General features: G+C 40.2%; 2 protein-coding genes across 4 annotated transcripts in view; one reads left to right on the forward strand and one right to left on the reverse strand.

The window, feature by feature from the left end:
- LOC131459488 (dihydroorotate dehydrogenase (quinone), mitochondrial-like) overlaps window positions 1-22,451 on the forward strand; it is a 40,850-nt gene extending 18,399 nt beyond the window's left edge. For 2 of the 3 annotated variants that reach the window (XM_058629379.1, XM_058629380.1), the window contains exons 10-11: window positions 21,405-21,688; window positions 21,870-22,451. In XM_058629379.1, the coding sequence (XP_058485362.1) occupies window positions 21,405-21,688; window positions 21,870-22,442 (857 nt within the window). In that variant the 3' untranslated portion in view covers window positions 22,443-22,451. Of the gene's footprint in view, window positions 1-10,635; window positions 11,096-21,404; window positions 21,689-21,869 lie in introns of those variants that run through there. The other variant, XM_058629382.1, reaches the window with a different exon arrangement.
- On the reverse strand, window positions 5,427-7,971 carry LOC131459489 (trace amine-associated receptor 13c-like). The gene is made up of 2 exons (XM_058629383.1): window positions 7,446-7,971; window positions 5,427-6,396 (listed from the first exon to the last, which is right to left on the reverse strand). Exons 1-2 carry the CDS (start codon window positions 7,714-7,716, stop codon window positions 5,501-5,503), a joined length of 1,167 nt encoding a protein of 388 aa, XP_058485366.1. The 5' UTR covers window positions 7,717-7,971; the 3' UTR covers window positions 5,427-5,500.
- Window positions 22,452-24,445: the final 1,994 nt, after the last annotated feature.

Consider the following 24,445-nt stretch of genomic DNA (forward strand, 5'->3'; position numbering starts at 1 on the left):
ACAGCGCATGACATAAACTGAACTTCGCCCCACCAGTAGGTGGAGTATTAAGCCTCTCTACCAAGGATAGTCATCCGAGCCTCGACCTAACGACCCTCGAGCCGGAACTCCCCTGCCCGACGGACCTTTCAGTGTCCGAGGGAGCTGTAGCATCATCCTCTCCTTCTTCGGTAGGAATGCGTCCTATTCCCTGTCTAGACTTGTGCCGCCACCCGATGGGGAAGTCAGATACTACAGGACCCTGACACGTGAGTATACCAGGGTCCGCGTGCGCGGCATGTGTGTGGAAGTATAACAGGGCCTTTAGCATAGCAGCGTTTGTCCTAGTTAAGTCCATAGCAACAGTTGCCAGTGTTGCTAAATTGGTGGTGATGAGATGTCGGCCTTTGTCTAGTGAACTTTGTCCCACACAAGCACCAGGAAAGTGTCAACCTAGAGCTCAAATTGGACGGCGTTGATGCCACCACCATGTACATTCGAGTCCCCCTTTAGTGACATCTAACGGCGTGACTGCAGATTGCAACAAATGACTCCTCTGCTCACCCGTGTATGTCAGGCAACTATGGTCTATGGATTATGTCGGCAGAGACGTTCTTCTTTTGTTTGTGTGGTAAGTTTCTCCTTCAGAACGTGAAATGCAGGCAACAAAATACAAATAAAAGGCTTATTCTAAGGTCAAGTCAAGTCACAAACACAATGTGCCTCCAAGGGCTTTACAGTCTGTACGCCCTCTGTCCTTAGACCCTTACACTGAGGGAGGAAAAACCCTTGTACAGGGGGACAATGGGAGAAACCACAGAGGATGGGACGGCTCTTCCGGGACAGACAGTAGTCACACGTACAGAAACAAGTTCTGCAGGTTATAAAGAAAACATCACATTTACAAAAAGAGGAAAGAGAAGAAGACAGAGACCAGGAGCATTTTCAAAAATTAATTCTATTAATGACAATTATCATCATCGTCACTATTATTGGTGTGACATCACGCCTCTTGCCCCAACGCCATCTGGGATTGGTTCCAGCTCAGAAAAAGGACACGTAGCGGATGAAGGCCAGATAAGGGGCAGCAGAAGTAAAAGTGATGGTTCAGAGTTCACTTGAACCAGCCCTTACTATAAGCTTTATAAAAGAAGGTTATATACCAAAGAAAACATACTTCAAGTTCTGCCAATTAACCCTCCTAAGATTAATACACTGGAACATTTTACAAAAAATACTTCACGGCTGTAAAACACAAGTGCTATCATCACCTTCTTAATCCTGGTCTGAACTGTCAGGGAAAGGATTATCTCTGATTAGGTAAATGCAAAAATGTACGGGGATTTAGATAAAGCTATCCCCTGTAAATCAGTATCATCCCTCAGATTATTTGGACTCCTGTGACCCTGGAGTGGACAGTGGTTGACAGTGGTTGAATACACCGTCTCTTTTCCAAACACAACCCCTCCCCGTCACCCCTCTCAGCCATCTCTGCCTTTGCCCTTTTCCCTCTGTTGGAGCCAAAAACAGACACCAGCCACAGGTGGTCTCTGTGCTTTATCGGTTCTGACACACATCTCTTGCCCTAAGAGCTTTGAGAGATAATTAAAAATGCATTAGGACAATGAAATGAGGGAGGACGGAGAAGATATGTAGGACAGACAACAATACATAACCTTGCTATGGCTTTTTCTGCAGTGTCTCTTGCTGGTGGCACCACTGTGTGTGTGTGTGTGTGTGTGTGTTTGTAGTGGGCGTGGTGAGGTGTTGTTTCATGCCATTGCATTCATTCCACTATCATCACTTCATTTTATTTCTCGCTCTACGAACCATGGTTGAGCAGTGTGACTCCGGCACACTCACTCCATATTTAAATGATTCTGACTAACAAATAAACAGCGTCCGCCTGTTTGTTTACTTGCAAATTCACCTTTATGGTCCAGTCAACGTGTTTAAGGGACTGGGTTTTCTTGTTGTGTTTTTTTTTAATCCCAGCATTATATTGAACAGATGTTCTACAAATGTCTCCACTCCACAAAGAGTGTACGTTAACGTCAATATTCCGCACGCAGTTATGACACAGTCCTGCACACATGGCATGGTTGTGGCAACCTTTATTTGTTTGCCAAATAAATTCAGCATGGCTGGATTTCTCGGGCTGGAGATCCTTCTTTTATTTTATTACAAAATAACGTGTGTATTATCTTGTATGTTATACCTCCAAACACAAGTTGGATCACTCAATTTCTAAATTTTAATTTGAATGTTCTGTGCTCTGGTGTATTGATAAATTAAGATGTGAAATTACACTTTTAGTTTACTTTTATCATTTTCATTTACAGTACAATCTACTATAGTGATAACCCTGTGGAGGTCTTTGACCACTGGGGGCGCTGTGTGGCAATATTTTGCAAGCATCCATTTTGTGCAGGAGCACTTATTAGGTGGCATGACTCACACACATGTTTCACTTTATTAATGTTTATTCATAAAAAGCACTCGCCTGTTGTTTACAATGGCTGTCTTCACTCTTTTTTAATGTATTCATAAGCTCTTTTTAATCGTAATAATCTTAATTTGTCTTTAATCTTAATATGCAAATGAAGATGAACAACATTTGTACTAGTATGCACTAGAGTTCCCTGATGCGGTTTGGAAAGGGGCAAAAGGGACCTCAGAAAAAGGCAATCATTCTCTTGTGGAATCATTTTAAATACTGTTTTCGTATCTCTAAATCGCAAATTTAGACACTTTTCAAATGACAATTTGGATCACTGGGGTTCCGAGTGTCTCTCTAAACGACACATTTGGTCAAATCAGTTGCATCCAACTACTAAAACTTCACATGAGGCTTGAATTCACCTAAAATGCCTGCAAACCTTCAGAGGTCCACATCTGCTGCTTTGACATGAACAGATAATTTGGACATTTAAATATATTCATTATTTACTGGCCATAACAAAGAAGCCCTAAGGCACTACGTTCTTCAAGTCATTTTTGACGTACTGTACATTTTTGTATATTTTTCCCCAGAACAAAGACACACAAACAATTCTGAAAATGGAGTCAATTTTTCTTGTTTCCAAAAAACATTTATTAATACCAAATCTGACACAATCGCCATTATTGAATTATACCTACCTGATGCATTTCGACACAACAACACTCTTGAATCTTTTTCAAACCTGTAACTTTTTTCCAGACGGTGACACTTTTTTTCTTTGTTTGGAAAATACCAAAGTTACACATAAGATGCTACACATTAGATATCCATCAATGCATTCACTGACATTCCCAGGTGACATATTAAACCAGATAGCATTTGTTTTGTTTATGTTGACCATTCAAATCCCTGATGTTTGTAAGCACCCTTGATATTAATTAAAGAAAAAAAACATTTTCATGAACATGTACTGGATTGTCAGTCAGCTGGCATTAAGGGAATAATGTGACACTTTGGGAAATATCCTTAAAATGTGTGTCTGTGCTAAGTTAAGCCACTTATCCGTTGATCTCTTGGCTGTAGCTTTGTGTTTAACGGGCAAAGCCAATAAGCACATTTTCCAAAATGTCAAAGTATTCCTTTAATTGGCACTTTATGGTAAAAAGGACAATGGACACATTTTCACAGTTTTTGGATTTATGCTTTTGGTGTAGATTGACCTACACTAGATATTGTTGTTTTTTTCACAAATTAAATCTAAAATATATTCAATTCTAGGCAAATATGCAGGAAAAACATTGTTTTGTTAACGCCGTTCCTGAATTATTACCCTTAAGACCTGTCAGTTAGCTAAGCATTTATCATGGATTAAACTTTAACACTACGCCAGACTCAAAGTTGACAAACCGATGACATCATTTTATGTTAAAATAAACACACAACACCCTGAAATGCACAGCATGATGGTCTGAATTATTTTATATATATATATATATATATATATATATATATATATATATATATATATATATATATATATATATATATATAATAAATATTTGGATTTGCACAAATGTTTAGATCATTCTCTTTAATTAACATTTAGTCAAATTAAAATAAGTAATGATACAAAATACCTCTCAAAAAAGAACATTTTGAAAACAAAAATGCAAATGGCTCAACTGAATAAAGTGCGTTTCTGAAACATGAGGCAGTTTTCACTAAAAGTAGACGCCGCTGAAAAGTGTTTGTATCACCACAGAATCACATCTATGGGATGTTCCCTTAACTAAAACACATTAGTCAAAAGAGCAGACATTAGCAGGGTTTCTGAACACGCAAAGAAAACACCCCCGGTTATAGATGAATAAATAACAAAGTCATGAAAAAAACAAGCAGATGAACCATGTGGTTATTATGGTTGTTAGTGCGCCTTCTGGAGGATTATAAAAGCCTTCTCATTAATAAAGATTCTGCAAAGAGACAAGATGAGGAGAGAGTGTGTTGTGGCAGAAGAGATGCTATAAAAGACCTGCAGTTTCTCTTTTTTTCAGATAGTCCAGCTCCTGAAACATCAGTTTTGTGCGTTTGGTCCAATCTGAAAGCGTTTTGTTTTTGTTGTTTAATCATGCAGTGCATCGACACAGGTTTCACTGTCCAAAAATCACTTGGTTTATATTTACACTTCTTAGGTAACGTACTGCAATCCTTTTGCATTTAAAAGACCTTTTTTTTGTTGTCGTTTGCATTGAGTTTACTCTTTTAATTAAAAAGACAAATCACTCGGTAGCGAGAATAACGAGCTAAGGTGACGAACGTCGCACAGATGCACAGTAAATATGGAGCTTCAGCCAAGAAAAGATAAGTGTAGAAAATGAACTTATTTCTCACTCCGTCTCGCTCCAGTTTCACTCACACCATGCATCTGAAGCACAGCAGACGATTCTCTGTTGGCGATAAGCGGGAACTCTCAGCGCTTACAAGGTTTGCTTTTGGTCAAAGGCATGCTAGCCGTGCAGCTACAGACTCCAGCGCCATATTTACTGTAGACAAATGAGATTTGCTTATTTCCTCATGGGCAACAAGTTCTAGCATGACTCAGCTCGGCTCGAAAATGTGATGACACTGGAGTCATGAGCTCGCGACGTGCGACACAAGAATCAAACACAACAATGCCAAACTGTAGATCAGTTAAAAAAGACTTAAAAATCCTGAAAATGTGCGTTAATCTCCAACAGTTAGCGACGACATTTCTAAAATCTCAATATTTAACACAGAAGTCTGGCGTATTTAGCAACAGCTCTGAAAGCCGGCGATCCTGAGCCAAATCCGTATTTCAGTTCAGTGACTGTTTCAGACGGAGTCTGTGCTCCAGTCACACAGGAAGTCCTGAACGATTCCTTTTGATGAACTGATTCTAATGATTCAGTACACCAAAAACAACTGCTTTTGCTCATCACGACACTTTCATGCAGCCATCGCCGCCTGCGTTGAGGAGGTGCTATAGGACTGGAAAATGACGTGCCCGATACCAAGCCGAGTCGGGCTAAGCCGTGCTAGAACAGTGCCGTACGTCTCTCAAGACTTCTCGCAGTGCGGCGGTGACTGCTCTCGCTGAAAGAGCAGACTCATGCCCTTCCTGAAGCGGTGGTCCCTGACACTGTAGATGATCACGTTACAGCAGCTGTTTCCTGTCAGGATCCAGAAGGCAATGAAGGAAAAGTTACACCAGGTGTATCCCACCACGTTCCCGAACACAAAGACCGCGATGGGCGAGAAGGACGCCGTGAAGGCGAATGTCAGGATGCCAATCGTCTTGGCAGCCTTGATGTCTGAAAAGGAGGGTCTGTGCGAGCAGCCGCCTCCTCCGACACTGCTGCCATCGCTCAGACTCCCCTGTGAGAGCAGTTTGCGTTTGCGCGAGTACCGTCGGATACTCGTGAAAGACAAGATGTTGACTGCCAGCGTTCCACCGAGCAGCGTGAAGTCAAATGCTGGGAATAACAGCAAAATGTAGGCGTCGGGTGGCGGCTGGCTCCCAAACAACAGTGGCGTGTAGTTGCACATGCGACTGCATTCGTTGTACTCCAAAATGAAGTTCCTGCTAAAGGTGAGAGGCGCGAGAGCCAGCAGGAAGCTAGCGGCCCAGGAGAGCAGGATGAGGAGCAGGGTCCGCTTGCGCGTCACCAGGACGTCTTTGTGGAGAGGCCACAGGATGGCGACACTTCGCTCCAGGGTCATGAGGAAAATGGTGCTGATGGAGACAAACGTGCAGCCGGCGAACACGGGGCCGATCAGCATGCACGGCTGCCAGGGACTCACGAGTCCACCAACCGAGGAGGAGGATGCCGGGGACGTAGGACTACCCTGGTACCATGAGGGAGGAGTGGTCGTCACCATCAGCGATATTTCCGTGTAGACGGAGAAAGGAACCACGAGGACACCGACCATCATGTCCGCTATGGCCAGAGACACTGTCGAAAGAGGGGGAGAAGAAAAGAGTTTAGGGGAAACAGTCAAGCTTTTTTTCCTCGTTGATTTACCTCCTGCACTATTAAGCCTCTGGTGACAGCTGACACCTTTTCTGATGCCAGTCATTTGGAGGAAGAAGAAAACAACACAACGGCGCTCAGTGACAATGTTAACCCTTTATAACCGAGTGTATCGCTGACGACACGTTTGCACACGCGCACTTTGCATTACTGTAGTTACGCAACAGTTTCGAAAAACTGAGAAGTTGCGCGCCAAAGCCGACATGTGGTTATTACGGTAATTTCCCTCAAATCGGTGTCTCTGTCACCAAAGAGGAGGGAGTGGGAAAAACACCTGTACATAGTTTTCCCCCTGTTTTTGCACATTGAGAGACATACATTTTATGTTAAATATGTTTCATACTGTTTTAAATTCCATATTTAACATGCAAAATCTGTGTATGTATGTACAACTGCAGTGTTTTTCTAATTTTAAATTGTTAAAACAGTATTTTAACATGCAGTAAATTGTGAATAAATGCCAGATATTGGAAGTTATTCTGGAATTTTCATTTAATTTTTGATTTATTAATGGTTAAAATAAGCAACATTTTGAGAGTTAGGTGTTAAACACTTAAAGTCATATTAACTATTTTGTATCTTCAGTCCCTCATTCAAACTCAGTGGCACTGAGCATCACAGCATTGTAAAACTACGATAATGAAGTGAAATCATGGTGACATTACAATATTTATATATTCATATATTGGTCATTGTGCACCCAACATGTCGGCATTCATTTTAGATAATTCCAAATGTATTATTATTTATCTAGATGCCGACTCCTTTTTTCCTGTGAGTCATAATCCAATTACAAACATGAAGAATTAGCATGTTCTGCATTTATTAATTCATCTAATGTGAGTGTCAAAAGAAGGAGGCTTATGCTGTCTGCTGTCACAGTGGAAAGAAAAGCACCGATTTGCATTCATTCAAATCAACTGCTGATAATGGAAAAAAAAAAGGATGGTAAAAAAGTTCCCATCACTCACCTTTCAGGTATCCCTGTGGTGTCCTCGACTGCCTAGTTTGCACAAAAACAGTGAGCGTGACCACATTTCCGACCACGATGGCAAACGCCAGGCTGACCATGAACACCACGGTCAGGGTGCGATTGACAAAACCACAGCAGCAGAGCGTGCAGAGAGGGGCCAGGGTCTGTCCTGACCCCGGTGCTGCCGTCAGGTTCAATGGTCTGTCTGTGATCGGCAGCTGCGCCGCTGCACCGCTGGAGATACTGACGTTGTGAAGCAAAGCAGTCATGGCCCAGGACGGACTGGTGTGTCCTTGTGGATGTGGTGGTAGAAGAGCCGATCAGGAAACCATGTCCTGTTGAATAAAACACATTTAAATCATTTTGCTTAAAAGAAATTAAAGAAAAATCACACAGAATATATCAATTCAATTGTTATTCTGTCAGAGTAATCAGGTACTTAGTCTGTATAATGAAATGTGCAAGCAAAGCCATCATTATAGGGATATGTAACTAAAGTTTAAATCAGGTACATTGGATAGTAGAGCTGCAACTAATGATTATTTTCATAATCGATTAATCTGTCCATTATTTTCTCGATTAATCGTTCAATGGTCCATAAAATATCAGAAAACCTTAAAAAAGAAAAAGAAAATACTCACATTTAAGAAGCTTAAACAATCGGAAATCTTGTTTTAATCATGAAAAAAGCCTTGAACCGATTAATCGATTATCACAATAGTTGTCGATTCATTTAGTAATCGATGAATAATCGATTCATTGGAGAGTATTGCTGTCCCTCCCTCTTCTCCAACTGAAAGAAGAATCCATGAGGAGCTACTCTTACACCACGTTTTCCATAATATGACCATAAACAGAATTTGCAGGCGTTTTAAATTGCAAATAAACCCACTACTTTATTGTTATCAGTGAAGTCCAGTATTTCAATGTAGCTTAATCTCTGATGACATGCTGCAGTTGTTTTTTGAGTCATTGCAGATGTTGCTTTGTCATCAAGCTTCATCTTCATATGATCAATCCACAAAAAGCTGCAAATCTTCTCAATTCTGTTCCATCATAAAATGTCGTACCACAAACCAAATCAAGGTTTTGGATGACTAAAAAATTCAGTCAGGCCCTGGTCTGGTCCGCCTTATGTCAGCTGGGATTGGCACCAGCATCCTCCGCAACCCTCATGTGGTAGAAGATGAGCGAATGAATGATAAATTGAGTCAGTCATGTATATGCCTGGGGAGCCAATGGCTGAGTGAAAAGGGTTGCCGGATCAAATCCCGACAGGTAGTAAGTAAAGGAGTAAGGCAATTGGATTAATTGGGTTAATTGGACACTCTTAATGGGTGAGCCACATCCAGTGTACCCCCCCAATGCCCAAAAGCAGGTGGTCTGCTGTAGTGACCCCATACCATTCATACAGCTTCAACCTCCAGGGGTGGTGCGACCCTCCACAGCAGCTTATATTATACATTTAGCTGCTGTTTAAACTGCTCCTCTACATCTATATCATGCTTATATCATAGAAGACATAACATATAAATGCAAACATAGACCATTTAAAAAGAAAACTGTGAAAAATCGGCTGTTTTGGTGTAATACTGTGTCACAGCACTCAGTGAGAATAAGGAAGGCTATAACTATGTGAAGACACGTGGCCACCAAAATACATGCCATTTTCAAAGCAGGTAGGATTAGTAACATACAAATACAGAGTACGCGCTTCTTCTGTGGCCTAACACTGTTGGAAGCACCTCGGTGCTATCAGTAGCGCGGGTGCAGGACTAAACGTCTCTCAGCTGACAACAAAATACGCAGGTCCTTCAATCATTTAAGCTGCTCACTGGACCGGAGAGCAGGAAGGTACGTGCGTCCGAGACGACGGAGAGTAACTGGACTGGACGTATTCAGACCAGCGCGAAAACCCGAGTCCAGTGTCCTCAGCAGCTTGAAACACAGTCAACGAAACATCACAGTTTAAATCCTCTAACTGAATTTCTTCCTCGGAAATAATAAGAAGGGAAAACACGTCTTCGTGACCGGCACGTTGTTCCAGATCAGTGTAATTAAGTTTCTTTGAGGTTTATTACTAGGCACAAAATTCCATGAATATCAATCGCGTATGGAGACAATAATTATTTATTTGTTAGCCTTTGGTGGACTCATGTGCAGTGTGTTGGACAACAGCCCGGAAGAAACAGGACAAAAAAACGTCTCTATAGAGAGAGAGAGTTGTTTTGTTTTTACATCTCAGCCAATTAAGGTTTACCTTTACACTTGGAATTGGACAAAGGGGGAAATTCTGTATATAGATGGTTCCTTTAAATCTAGATTCCCTTCTTTATTCCACACATAAAGTTCAAATCTGCTGCTAATAAAAAAAAAAAAATCATATGTTATGTTATATTGCATCATACACTTTTACAGTGTAATAATGTACAGAAACAACATGGTAATAGTATGTTAACTCCATCTTATTTTTCTACAGTAATAGTGCGGTAATAAGGAGATAATATTGTAGTAATGTTACAGTGTTTCCGATATAATGAGAGTTACCATTATAATTAATTGATTTGAGAGTTTCAGCGTTGAATATTGTATTTTTACTGCCTGTATTTGATTTATTTTTACTGCTCTTTTAATCATGTGACCTTGACTGCTCTGAAACTTAAATTAAATAGATCATTATTATTATTATTATTATTATTATTACCAGTTATCAGTGTAATAATCACTTCTTATTACCAAGCTATTGATTGGTGATTACTATAATAATTAAATAATATTACAATTATATGACATACCATATTAAAAAATATATACTATTACCATATTGTGACTGTACTGAAATGTAATGTTTTTAAGCTATATTTTTGACACTGATTAATTTCTTTTTGCCCATTAAATTAAAGATATTTTGATATTTTTTATTGTATATAATGAAATAATTTAAATGATTAGAAACCAGGGCTTTCCTGTCAATCTTTGCCTCAGAAGTGCTGTGTGGTTTCTCCGTTGTGTTGGATTCCTGTGGTAATCGTGCATGTCAAATACCAAAGGGCTCCATATACATACATCATATATATATATATATATATATATATATATATATATATATATATATATATATATATATGTGTATCTCGTTGTTATAAAGACAATAATCTTTTTCCTCTTCTTTTGGCTTCTCCCTTTAGGGGTCACCACAGCGGAACGTCAGCCTCCTATCTTGTCCTCTCCCTTGTGTCCTCCGTCATAACATCCACGAACCTTCTCTGTGGTCTTCCTCTTCATCTCCTGCCCGGCAGCTCCGTCGTCAACATCCTTTGTCCACTAACCAAAGCATCTCAACCTTCCATCCGTCCATCTTCTACCACTTTATCCTCCTCATGAAGGTCACGGGGGAAGCTGTGCCACATAGAGACAAACAACCCATCTCAACCCTGTTTCTTTTCTTTTATTTCCAAACTGTTCAATCCTGTCCATCCTCGTCGCTCCCAATGGGAATCTGAGCATCTTCAGCTCTGCTTCAGCTCCTGCCTTTGAGACATTGCCACTGTCTCCATGCCATACATCATAGCAGGTCCCTACTGTCTTGAAGACCTTCCAGCCTGTCTTTTCCCAAATGAACGTGTGGTTTGGGGCAGTTTTAGTCCTGTTTCTACTGCTTTATCCTTCACATGAGGATCCCAGGGGAGAGCCAATCCCAGCAAACCTCGGGGGGGAAACAAACCTCTCTGCATGTTTTTGGACTGTGAGAGGGAGCTGGGGTACCCAGAGACAACCCATCCACACAGAAATGGAAACGGGAACTTGAACCGGTGACCCTCTTGCTGTGATGTAACAATGCTAACCACTGTCCCCCTATCATGTAGTCTTCTGTGTTCTTCCCTGAAGCCAATCCTGAAGTAAAAATAACCAAAGGGGGCGATTTCATTGGTTTTAAAATAATTCCGTTTGAATGAAACGCGGTGGGGAAATGAGCCTTTATACTTTACAACATCAGTAAATCAGGTTTTTTACAGTAGAACATGAACATATAGTCCAGTAGGCGTCTGGTTGCAAGTGTCTGTGAACTACTTGGTGTCGGCCTTCTTGAACTCCTGAACTCACACAGTGAAGTTGGTGCTCGACATTGAAACAATGGCTTTGTTCAACACTAGGAAACTCCTTTCACATAGTCACATGATGTCTTTCACATTGTCATTTGTATGAATTTTTTTTTTTTGCAAAAAAAACAGATTTTTGCCACGTTTTCCTCAGTCCACACCAAATCCCATGGAGAAAATCGGCTATTTTAAATCACGGCACACAACAGTTGTTGATCTACTGTTGCCGCCATCATTAAGTTCAAACTTAACAAACAAGGCAGCAGCAGAGCAGCAGCTCCTCTGTTAAAAATGCTGATTTTCTGTATGGACTTTGGTGCAGGAGAGTGAGGGGATGACAAACTTCAGTCTCTAGCTGGATAAGGCTGTCTTAAGATAATTGTAGACTTAGACTTAGAGTTTTTTGTGAAGTGAAGTTGTCCTTCCTGCCCAATCTGACAGCTACAGTGTCATCAGTGACAGCGAGTGTCCAGGTCTCAGGCTCCCTCACAAAATCCGCCATGGTGAAGTCTGCTTTTCTTTGCACAGCCTGACAACTGTGATTCAGACGCCGCTGCAGCAAGAAAAATACGGTTTTATAACTCGGAGGCCATTCGACCTCGAAAAGAAACTTGTAAAATACTTGAGAAATGTGGGAGAGAAAGGCGATGAAAAAAAGAGTCAGACACAGGTTATCCTTTGCTATTATTTGTGTGGTAAAAAAGAAAGAAAGAAAAGGAAATGTTTTTTTGGATGAACCTCATTAAGGGGCTCTCATGCCTTTACCTTGAGTGAGTATGACAGGTGGAAGTGAACCCTGTGGCAAGACCTCAGGCTAAATGAGATAAGCAGCTGACACACACACACACACACACTTTAATTTAAGCTCCTGAGCTCCTGTGTGTGTGTCTTCTCACATGTGATTGTGAGAAACAGTAACAATCATCAGTATTCTGTATGTTTATAGAAGTGAGTCTGGATCACTAACGCTGTGCAGCCAGGGACAGCAGGTCTCCTCTTTACTCAAGAGCAGGGGTGTCAAACATACGGCCCGGGGGCCAGAACCGGCCCGCCAGAGGGTCCAATCCGGCCCACAGGATGAATTTGTTAAAATTTCACACTAATCTAAACATAATGTCAAATGCTCCAGATACCCGTGACTAAATGTTTGTGCCTTTATAGATCCAGTGTGCTGTGTAAATAGTACATTTAGGCATGATATTGTTGAAATTGCACTTAAATTTCGCAAGAAATTTCATGTTTTGTAAAAATATCCTTCATTAAATGTAAAACAAAGGAGAAAAAACAAAGGAGTTCTTGTTGTTCATAGGTTATTATGCTATTATTTTACTAGTTTTACTGGTCCGGCCCCCTTGAGATCAAATTGTGCTGTATGTGGCCCCTGAACAAAAATGAGTTTGACACCCCTGCTCAAGAGGAAGTTGCAAAGTTGACGGCATTTATGTTTAGGAGACACAATCATTTAAAGTGAATAAATGCTCGAGGCTCAGAACCATCCACAGGAGGAGACCTTGGAGTGAGCACAAAGAACCAACTCAATTCAGTCTCTTCATCCCCTGACGTGAAGAGGTTCACAGCGTGTGAGTAACTTGAGTTGTGATGTCAGCGGTGTGAGATTCAAGAGAGGTTCTTGACGACACGGAGAGAAAGCGTTTGGGATCCAAAAAGGAGCTTAAGCCTGCGTAACTCATTTTAAGTATGGATGCGCATGTCACTCAGCAAAAAAATTATGATTTTGAAGGATTAAAATTCTAAAGGAGCATTTTTTTCTGCCAGATTACATTCGCTTTTGACATAGAACCAGTTGTAATACTGTATTATTCCCTTGCAGCAACACGTCAGGTCTACAGCCAAGAATATACAGTAAGTGGTATATTGAGTGCAGATCACTCAGAACAGATGTTGATATCAAGTCTTTTGTGCTACATAAAAATAGCAGTAATGGACAGTCTGCACTTCCTGTAATTACTGTAATTATTTCCTTTAGTGTGTTTGACCCACTCGATTGCATTGTGTTACTTTTAGTTAGATTTAAAAGGAAACTCGATATACTCAATATACACACCTGTGGCTTGGAGAAAAGAAAAAGTGCAGCAGAACCTAATTTTTAAGATAAGATAAGCGATAAAACAGTTTTATAAAATAATCTGAATATAATCTGAAATTACTCTACTTATCTGATGAAGTAGAGTGATTTCCTTGAGATAAGTAAATTACCGGTTATACTGAAAAAAGAGATGTGACAAAATGCTTATTGTCCTGGTTTATATAATAGTGTTTTTCATATATACATATATATATAATTTGATAAGGTCACTTATTTTTCAGCTTCTTAAATATGAATATTTTCTTGTTTCTTTACCCCAATATTGTTGCTTCGTGGACCAAACGAGACATTTGAGGTCCATTTTGTTTTATTTTAATGATGACAGGCCAGATAAAGGTAGACCATAGTCCAGATCTGGCCCTGGGGCTGTATATGTGTGAGTCATTTGGTTTTTAGTCATGCTGTAGTGCAATGGGTCGCTCAAACAACTGCTTGAAGCAACTGCAGTGATGCCATCAAGAGCATTGTACAAGAATAGCTGCGTACATGTGTGCGTTCTTGTATGTGCACGCAGGGAATTTCCTTTGACAGGGCTGCGTCCCTGAGTGACAGGCCAGACGTATGTGGGAAGACCGTGGGGCTTGGTCGGAGCTCTCAGGCCGGGGTCACCCAATGCACAGAGGGGTCATGTGCAATAACCGGGGACAGGCCGGCTCAGAGCGGCCGCCCGAGGCCGACTGCCACAGCACATGAGCAGAAAGACGACTTCTTCTTGTCACTCTGACTCTGTCGCTGTTTGTTTCCCTTGTGGTTGTCACAGAATTTGCGCATAATTCATACACAGGAATCCAAATGCATGGATGTAGCCAGCGTTACTTTCTTTGACTTCCTGCTTTACTTTACCCGCTAACAATGGCTTTGCTGTAACTCAGCTTTCATATCGCAATTTCACCACAATAAATAAAATAAATACTTATATTTTAGATTACATGTACAATCCCTCAGTTACTGGGTAAGTACAAGTGAAAGAAAACAGAAATACTAATGTTGTTAAAATTAGCCATTAAACAGGGGAACAGTATATACAGAGGCTATAATATATAGAGTGTCATTTTCTTATTTCTTATTTTTCAACTATATAAACACACCTGAGTGCAAAAAGTACTCAAAATGTTTAAAATGAAGGTTGAATTTGTGAAACTTGGAAATACGTCACAGTTCAATGTTCACTTTGCTCGTTTTTATGAACAAAAAGAAAAGAAAAAAACGGTCTAATTTTGTGACTTACATGCACAATTATCACTACTTTAATGTATATCACTCCTAAAAATGACTTTGACTGAAAAAAAGCATTTTAAAGCCTGAATTTGGGACCTATAGACACACACACACCCCCAGGACGTCCATATAAGGAGTTGTGTATTATCCCCATGGCAAATTACCATGGGTGCACCTGCGGTACAGATGTGTGCCGCGTGACCACTAAGGGTTAACCTCCTCGGTGCTTATTATAGTTCCACATGCAGACTCATAAGTAGCAATAATTATTCCAATATGTAATTATTATATACTAATTTCTCATATTTTGCTACAGGGATTGTTCTGTTGCTCACTGGAATTATAATTTAAAAACTTAAATGTAGTTAATTTAGAACAAAACTGTACAAAATAATGGCATTTTAGCTTGTGGGCTGTACTAGAAACAAAAACGTTTTTTGTTTTATTCCCTGAATCTTGTCTGTGTGTTTGTCTCCAATAACTCCCAGGATAAATCTGGACGTTACACCCACTTCACGTTTACTCAGTCAACAGCAGCTGCATGACTGGATGAGACAGTGGGCGGGAATCCCCCCCCTCTGCACTGTCATTCTTATCGCTTATGTTTATTTATGAAGGTGCATTCGCAAGACTTTGCTTGGGAAAGTAAGAAAAAACCAGCGGAGGTTGAAAGGTCTTATTTATATTTATTTCATCTCTTAGTGAGAAACACCTGATGCTCAGCTCTCGTCTTCATTCATTATACATAATTCCTCCTGATTAACCTGCGGCGACTGCCAGCCCAATTCAAATTCAACAGTACAAACAAGAAATAAGAAATAATCTATTACAGGCACTGTAATATTTTCCTGTTACATCGCCACAAATCTGCAGATGACTTTGTCTCTTGGGAAATAATTGTTAGAATTATGAGTCACCGAATGTCTTTCAACTGGTTTAACAAGGCAACAATAATCATTTTACTCCCAATATAAATACTACTTAAATTGGAATAAATGTAAACTATTATTCATAATTATTCATATGCAGATTAATGACGTCCATTCTCAGAAGTTTGACAATAAAAGTGAAACAAATATAGAAACATTCTATCTCCTTGTGTGGCTGGTATTTGATGTGTAGTATTAAATACTACACATCCCACAAACACAAGACAAAATGAAATGGAACGACGGTCTTACTTTGCACCAGAGAGCAGTTTACGCACACAGGCGCAGATGAAGGCAACAGAATCCAGCACTATTGTCAATGTTGTGGTTCTTAGTGAGTGTAAAGTGTGGGTAACGTCCTCCAAGAAGAAAGTGGAGCGGCGGGTCCTCTCATCATTCCTTTCCTCTGAAGCACACTGACATTCTCTCCACTCTGTGCATCCATGTGATTCACCCACCCCCCCCCCCCCCCCCCCCTCTCTCTCTCTCTCTCTCTTATTCTTTGCATTGCTCAACCTCCAGCACTCCTCTCCTCTCCTCTCTCCTCTCTCCTCTCCTCTCCTGTCCTCTCGTCACCCACTGCGTGTCTTGCAGTCATTATCGCATGCACACGCTCTTCCCTAGAGCTTCAAGGTAAAGTCCACAGCAGCGTTTCACTCCCACGCTTTCTTTTCCCCGTTTGCCCCCCCCCCCCCACACACCCCCACTCATCTTCACCCCCTCTGGTTTCTCACACCTCTCCCAGCATCTCTCTCTCTCCATCACAAACACACACACACACACTGATCTCCCTTTACTTATGTCACTGGGACTCAGTCGTGTTGCTTTGGATGGCGCACACAGAGACACACTGTAGAGACTGTGCTAATGAGAGGTGGCTATTACAGTAAAGGCAGGGGGGGGGAGGGAGGGAGGGGGTTAGAACGCATCCATCCTCTCTGTCCACTGATGACTTCGTCCAGCATTCCCAGCTTTGACCGTGTCATAGGTCACGTTCCCTCTCTTGGGCCCAGGCAGCGGAGACTGCCTAAAATAAAAATTAGAGTTAGTAACTAACTGCTTAGTATTCGTCTTATTTCATTGTATAATCCTTTTAAATTCATGTTAAGTGTATTTATTTGTCAGTTTTGAAAGCTAGATGTGTCTCATGAGGGTTATTTATTATTATTTATGTTATATTCATGTGTTTTTTTGGCTATTTGATTTATATCTGTCACACTGACTGTATATTATATATTATATATTATAATTATATTTGATTCAGGGATGATTGTTCATGTGTCCCAATAAACCTTTAAAATGACATCTTTGGCAAATACTCCATATTACAAAAAAATAAAAAGCCACAAAAACTAGCAAAACCGCTCTAAAAAACTAATTAAAACGCACTCAAACCGGGTCAAAACTAAATAAAAACTTAATCTAATGAGAAATTCATGAACAAAACTATTATAACCTTGCTCCGTTTGACCACATCACATTGATTTATCTGTCATTTTATGTAAATGTATTTATTTATTGGCTAGTCATCTGCCCAAAATCTTAAAAAAAATAAAATAAACAAAAATAAACACGTACGTATGTTTGTTGTGTACATAACATATGTACACAACACAAACCCTTGAGCAGTGGAGGACAGATTCTGTCCTCCACTGCTCAAGAGGTTTGTAAGCCTGCTGAATTTTCTTTTCTTATTATTACTTTATTATAGTAAAGGTCACTTCATTCACAGGGGGATTCAATAGTGTGAGACCACTCGGAGATTTTCAGACCTTTCTGCAGCTCATTGCACTTTTCAGTCACGTGTCACATGTTTCTTTGCTGCCAAATAGTTTGTCACAAGCTCCAGTCAGATGTATAAAATAATTCTTATATAAATGATTCTAAAGGTGACAGTTCCTGTTCATCATTTAAAAGTCGTTTATTTTCCTAAAGATTTTAGATGAGGCTTAGTTAATAAATCACACTATTGCCTGATTCTACAGTATGAACTTTGGTGCAAGAGTGAGAGCAGTTTACAAACGTCAGTTTCCAGCTAAAACTGGACTTTTTTGTTTATTTTAACCATAAAAGGGCCAGAAAATGTCCTGTTTTCCAGGATAACTTTCAATATCTGCGAGTTCTTTACAATTTACTGCATGTTGAGATAGTGTATTAACCATTTAAAAAGAAGACCGTAGTTGTACGTGAACACCAGATTTTGTGTGTTAAAGGCGACATAGAATGCTTGTATCACACATATATGTTGGTTATGGAGGTCTACTTACATATATTAACTTGTTTTCATGATTAAAAACCTTCTAATCGCTGCAAACGAGCCGATCAAAATATCTCCTCACTGACGCTCTCGTTTCAGACCAAAACCACACCCCCAGAATGTGGACTGTGTTGTGATTGGCCAGCCAACGAGAGCTTTCCCACTGTCCTGTGATTGGCCAGGTACCTGGAAGTGACGTAATAGATAGGCCAGCTCTCAGATACACAGCTCCCCCTCTGGCACGGTGGATGCTCTGCATCTCAGCAGCTACAACGAGAGTAGTTCTTCTTCTTCTGCGGTTGAATGTACGCAACCGGATGTGCCCGGACTAGTGCCCGCACCGGGAGGCGCTACGGTGATGAGGATTTCTGATGACGACATCAAATTAAGGAAGTGCCGATCCGCTTCGCAGAGCCCAGGAAAACAATACAACCCTATTTTCTCAGCAGTGGCTGAACTGTTTGTTCTGAAACTTTAGGGTTTCATAAACGAGGTAATGACGCAGATACACACACAGACGCAGCGTTAATTGGAGCTTCCGGTCTATGTGGGCTTTAAATTTGACATTTGAAAAAGATGACGATCCGCTGGGCTGCTGGTTTTCTCCGGGTTCTCCGGCTTCCTACCACAGTCCAAAAACATGGGGATGAGGTAAATTGGACACTCTAAATTGACCCTAGGTGTGAGAGTGGATGGTTGTTTGTGCGATGGACTGGTGAACTGGTGGTATATCAGCTGAGATTGGCACAGCACCCTCCCCGCCACCCTCCTGTGGAGGATATAGCAGTAGAACATGGATGGATGGATGGATGAAGTGCAACTTCGTAGCTTTCAGAACACCGTTGCCGTCAGTTGACGGTTAGAGCGAGTTGTTGCACTGAAGTACTAAGACTTGAGCAGCATTGAGCAAAACGTGTCAAATGTCTCCACAGGTGCACTTGACTCAAATCACCATGAAATGACTTCAATTTGATGTGGTTACCCCTCAGTGAAAGTCTAAGATATGGGCTTGTTTCATGTTTCACTGATAAAGTATTTACACTCTGCAGACGTGTCAGGCGTGCACTGGAAATCCTTTGTATCATCCATACACTTGATGTTCATTTGCACTGTTTATTTAAGACCATGTTCACTTCACTGTGTCTTACAACACAAGTGAATGTACCATTGGAAATTGTAGGGATAAGACTTGAAGACTTGCAACATCTTGAATCAAGGCGGCGAAGTTAACAAATTAAACATCTCATCATGGTCACACAAACCTCTAATGTTTCTGTGACCCAAATAAGCAGCAGTAACACATGGACTTTCATCTCTGCAGCACAGTCCTGACTCATTGCTGCTGCTGCTACTGCTGCTGCACATTTAACTATTTACTGCTGGGAATTAGATGAAAATGTGTGTTTGTTTTCACGGCAGAACACTCTGAAGACACCGTGTGACTCAGCAGCACATTTTGTACTATTACTGCACGTCCATCAGAGAAAAAACCTTACAAATACTGTGTGTCAGTGGTGTTTAGTAAAGTCTTTTTGTAGGTTGCAATAAAAAACAGAATACATTTTCAGTCACGGTTGTGTTTGCCAAATTCTGAAATGTAGTAACTTGGGGAAAAAAAATAATTACTTTACTGCAAAACATCCAATTATAATATAACTCACACAAGATCCACAGCTAAAGGAAACTGTAAAAAAAAAACAACAACACAGGATTAGCAAAACTAAGTATTTAAACATTAAAAACTCTCTTTAAGTGATCTCACTGACTGAGCTGTACACATGCATAAATGTTCAATATTTATCATGCAAGGAACCACAGACCCCAAATTTGAATCATGCTCTTTGTCCTGAACCCAGTGTGATTTTATTTCACAATCCAGGAATAAACATTTGAGCAACAAGTCCCTGAGCAGCGAATATAAATACTCCACCTGCAGCTCCGCAACATACGACACACTCAAGGTTATTGACAGAAAATGATCCTTTTCAACAAAATGTGGTGAGTTTATATATCTTTTTTTTGTTCATTATTAATAACTACCTACTTCTACAATTAAAACAAATAAAATGAATACTTATGCAGTGATGTTTTGGTAGTAAATAAAGGGTTGAATATGTGCATTAGTCAATGTAAGATGTCACAAATATTACCTTCAAAATATGCATTATACAAAATATAGAAGCCCCCCCAAAATAGAAAAAATTACAATAAAATACAGAATTAAACTAATAACAAATACAGAAAGAAAAAAATCATGTGGCTTATGTTGTTTGAAGGTTTTCTCTGGCTCTGCTCTGCCTGGCTGCACAGACGCACGTGTCTCTCACTGAAACATCTGTCGCAGGTAACAAACAAACACATGTCTGCGGTGATAAACATGCTTTTCTTATCATTTACAAATAATTGATCATGTTACAGCTATAGTGCATAGACAGGCAGCAACTGGAATGCTGTGTTTTATCCTGGGTAGAACCTGATAACGTACTTTAGACAATTTATATTTATATTCAGGACACATTCTATTGATCCAAGTGACCACAGGCTCCATTTCTCAAATGTCCGCTGCTGTTTAGCACTGACTCAGCTCCCTGAGAGCTGGTATTCACAAGGTAACTCTACAGACTGGATCAGAGACCTGAGTTATTACAGCATGTTTCTGTTATTGTTCTTCATTGGGTTGTAAGGTTATAATATCCTGTCTTTTGTTCATTTAACTGCACTTGAAAACGATCAGCCATTTGTGTATTCAACCACTGAACAAGGCACATTTTTATTAAGGATAATTCTGACAACTGAGCTCCATTTAAGGGCCAATCTCACAATGAGCTCAATGAGGAAATCATATTACCATGTTTTATATATACGGTTATATACAGTATATATTTTATAAACAGTAGGGGAACTATTATAGAACCCTGTGGAACACCTTTTTACCATAAAGACCAGATATGGAGATAGATAGATAAATCTGATAATAATTACCATTTATTACTAATTAGACATTTTTGTTCTTGCTAAGTCACTAAAACCAACAGTGTAATTTTCTTAGTTTTTTGATCACTTTTTTCATGTTGTTAATATTTAGTTTAAAAAATCTACATACGAAAGTCAGACTAAAAGTGTTGTTCGATGCATGTGTACGAAAGTTAAGCAGTTTTTATGAATCATTTGTCATCATTAAACAGTTATAACTTATCAGAAAAAAGGAAATTGGCTAAATAAAAATCCCATATTAATCCACGTGTAGATGGTTGTAATCAATCCAAAATAGAAGCCTTTTAAAAAAGTATAAAGATACGCAGTATACTTGTGTTTCTAAGTGATTAAAATAGGAATGATATTTCAGCCTCCAGGTTAGCGTCGCTGCGCTCCAGGCGAATGGTTGGGGGCACTCTGGCCCCTCATGTCCCCTGGCAGGCCATGGTCTACATTTCTGACTCCGTGCTGGACGGTGGCTACGCGGGCGGCGCTCTCGTCTCTGACCGCTGGGTTCTGACGGCTGGCAGGAACCTGTTTGTCAGGAAGAGTCGACAGGAAATTCAGGGCAAAGAGCCCGTGATGCCTAAAGTGTACCTGGGAATCACAGGGCGGCCAGAAGCAAATGCAGCCAAAGAGGTCGCAGTAGAGAGGGTGAGAGCAAAAAAACACAACAAACAGGTAACTAACAAGGCGTGAGGACAACTGAAAACCAGAAACAAAGAACTAATGTAATGTAATGTATCTAAAACCTATGGGTAAGAAAACAGGAAGAAGATATATGGGAATATAAAATATTCCAAAGATTTAACACTAACCTTCCTCTCTCCTGCAGATTGTTCTCCATCCAAGCTTCCAGAATCATTCCGACTGGGACAATGACCTGGCTCTGATCCAGCTGAAGCAGCCCGTGGTTATGAGCAATAAAGTGACGCCCATCCCCCTGCCTGAGAGAGGACAGGACCTGGACAACACCGCGGACGGGTTAGGGGCGATCGCCGGCTGGGGATGGGGCATCCACCTCAGCCTCGCTGCATCACTCAAACACCTCATACTCCCTCTGGCCAATCAGTCTGAATGTAAAGCAGAATACGAGCGTAACGCTTTCGCGCCAGATGTGGACGACAACATGTTCTGCACAGCAACTGCAATGGACAGGGAGAACGTTTGTTTCGGTGATGCGGGAGGTGCTCTGGCGGTCAAACACCCTGAAACTGGTGACATTTACGCTGCAGGGATCCTCTCCTACGACAAGGCCTGCGGCACTCACAAGTACGGTGTCTACACCAAGGTCTCGTCATATTTACCCTGGATTCACAGTGTCATCAGGGGAGACACAGAGAAATCCTTGGCTGTGCGCACTGGTGCAATGTCCAAAATGTATTCCTGGCAGCAGCAGCAGCTGTAGAGCTTCAGGCTTTTTAAAAGGGTCTTAAATGTAATTAAACTAAAGTTGTTGTTTGCCCCTGAAAGTCCAGTGTGTGATCATTTGTGTTACCAATAACTGAGACTACAGACTGAAACAAACAGAAAACTCCTCTGTTCCTGTTCATTCCTTCCTCTTCCAAGCTACAGGGGCCTGAAAGGATGTTGTTCTTAGTTTGCATCGTAAGTTTCACCTTCACAATGGCTAGTTTGTCTATTGCTTAAAAAAGCTAAAAAAAAAACGTATTTAAAAAGCTTATTCTGGTAGTATATTCAATTTCTGTCAATACTTTCTCCTAAATGTCACACACTCGAATTTTAAAGTTGTGTGACTAAAGTAAAAAGTAAATCTAGCAAATTTGTATATGTCCAATTTGACAGCCATGGAAATTATAACAATAAGTAGGAGGTTTATTATATTATATTGCTGTAAAACCAGCTACTTTTTTTTTTAACAAGTTTAATTCCTTTATTTGTTTCTAAAATACATATGGATACATTCTAAAGGCCATTGGTTACTAAAGTTGTCTGCTACGGAAAAAGAAAATGTAGTTTAATGCTGTTATATTAAAGAATATAAGCATGGCTCAATAGGAGACCAAACGGCACAAAATGACCCAATTAATAATTCACATTTATTGAACAAACTCATCATTTTAGACATAAAATGACAAATATAAATGGTATTTTCTATGGTAGCAAAAACTATCTATGGAGGGAGTCGAGATGAGTGGAGAGGAAAAGACAGAGGGGAGGGAGAGGTAGAGAGAGAGAGAGAGTGCAGCAAACTACGTGAGGTCTGAATCACATGGGAAAAAAAAAAAAACACAAAACATTATCATAATGAACTGCACAGGTACATTATGATGGTTTGGTAATGATCAACTTATCATAATAAACTTAATTTGTATCACAATAAAACAAGATTACAAAGTGCTTGTTTGAAGCAATAATAAAAAGCAAACAATAGGTAGGAATCAGGTTAGGTTTAGGGTTAAGGTGTTTTTATAGTCCTGAAGGCCACAACAAATGTTATCCTGCTAACAGAGGCTCCAGAATATATAGTTTCTTATTTAATTTGGAGGAATTAAGCTGCTTTTACTGTTTCTAACTCAATATTTCATCATGTGAAAATCCAAATGTTGCTTCTTCTTTTTTTTTGTAACCTCAAAGGCAGTGGTGTGTGTGGCAGAGTGGATGCACCTGCATCCATCACAAACTCTGTTCTCCACACCGGATCAATGAGATGACGACAACTGTCTGTCCAGCTGATACGAGATAAGACGGAAGGAAAAATCAAAGTGCAAGGCTCTTGATTTTTTTTTTTTTTTATGTCTGGACAGAAAATAGATTATATAATATTCTGAACATTATAATATATACAAGCTATTATCAGGATTTTGCGGACAGCTTTCATATAATCCATAAATTAAAATGAAGCATCCCGATTCCCTGGACAACATCAAATTATGGTCTCCTGCATTTTCCCCTACGCTGACCCTCATGTGCTGTACGTTTCATTTGATTTCCTTCACTTACTTGAGCTTTCAAAGCAGAGGCGAATGAGATTGTGCTTGTTAAAAAACAACAATGTTAAATCATCTGAAAATGGACAAGCATGGAAATCTGTTTATGTTTTAGGCCTTAGATTATGGCGATGGATAGCATGTCTCTGCGTTCAAAAATAGCCCAGATGTTGCTGTAATTTAAAGTCTTTATTATTATTATTTTGCGTTTAATGAACTGATTCTAATGATTCAGTTACACTGAAAACAACTGCTTTACAAGTCACTAGTCACTCGTTTGTGTGTGTCGCATGGAAAACACAGTCACGGCAGTTTCATGCAGCCGCGCAGCAATGACTCCGCCCACGTTGAGTAGGTACTATTCTGTAGTGGAAAACTAACCTAAACCGTGCCGTGCCGAGGCGAGGCGAGCTGGGACCATGGTGGAAAAGGGGACTGCAGAGAGGAACCATGTTATCAA

Source organism: Solea solea, chromosome 5 (genome assembly GCF_958295425.1).
Source record: "Solea solea chromosome 5, fSolSol10.1, whole genome shotgun sequence".
NCBI lineage: Eukaryota > Metazoa > Chordata > Actinopteri > Pleuronectiformes > Soleidae > Solea > Solea solea.

Bases quoted from the DNA above. Each gene is read 5' to 3' on its own strand.
- LOC131459489 (XM_058629383.1), bottom strand. From the start codon at position 7,716: ATGACTGCTTTGCTTCACAACGTCAGTATCTCCAGCGGTGCAGCGGCG. The intron at 6,397-7,445 runs GTGAGTGATGGG...CTCTTTCGACAG, and splicing joins ACCACAGGGATACCTGAAAG to TGTCTCTGGCCATAGCGGAC.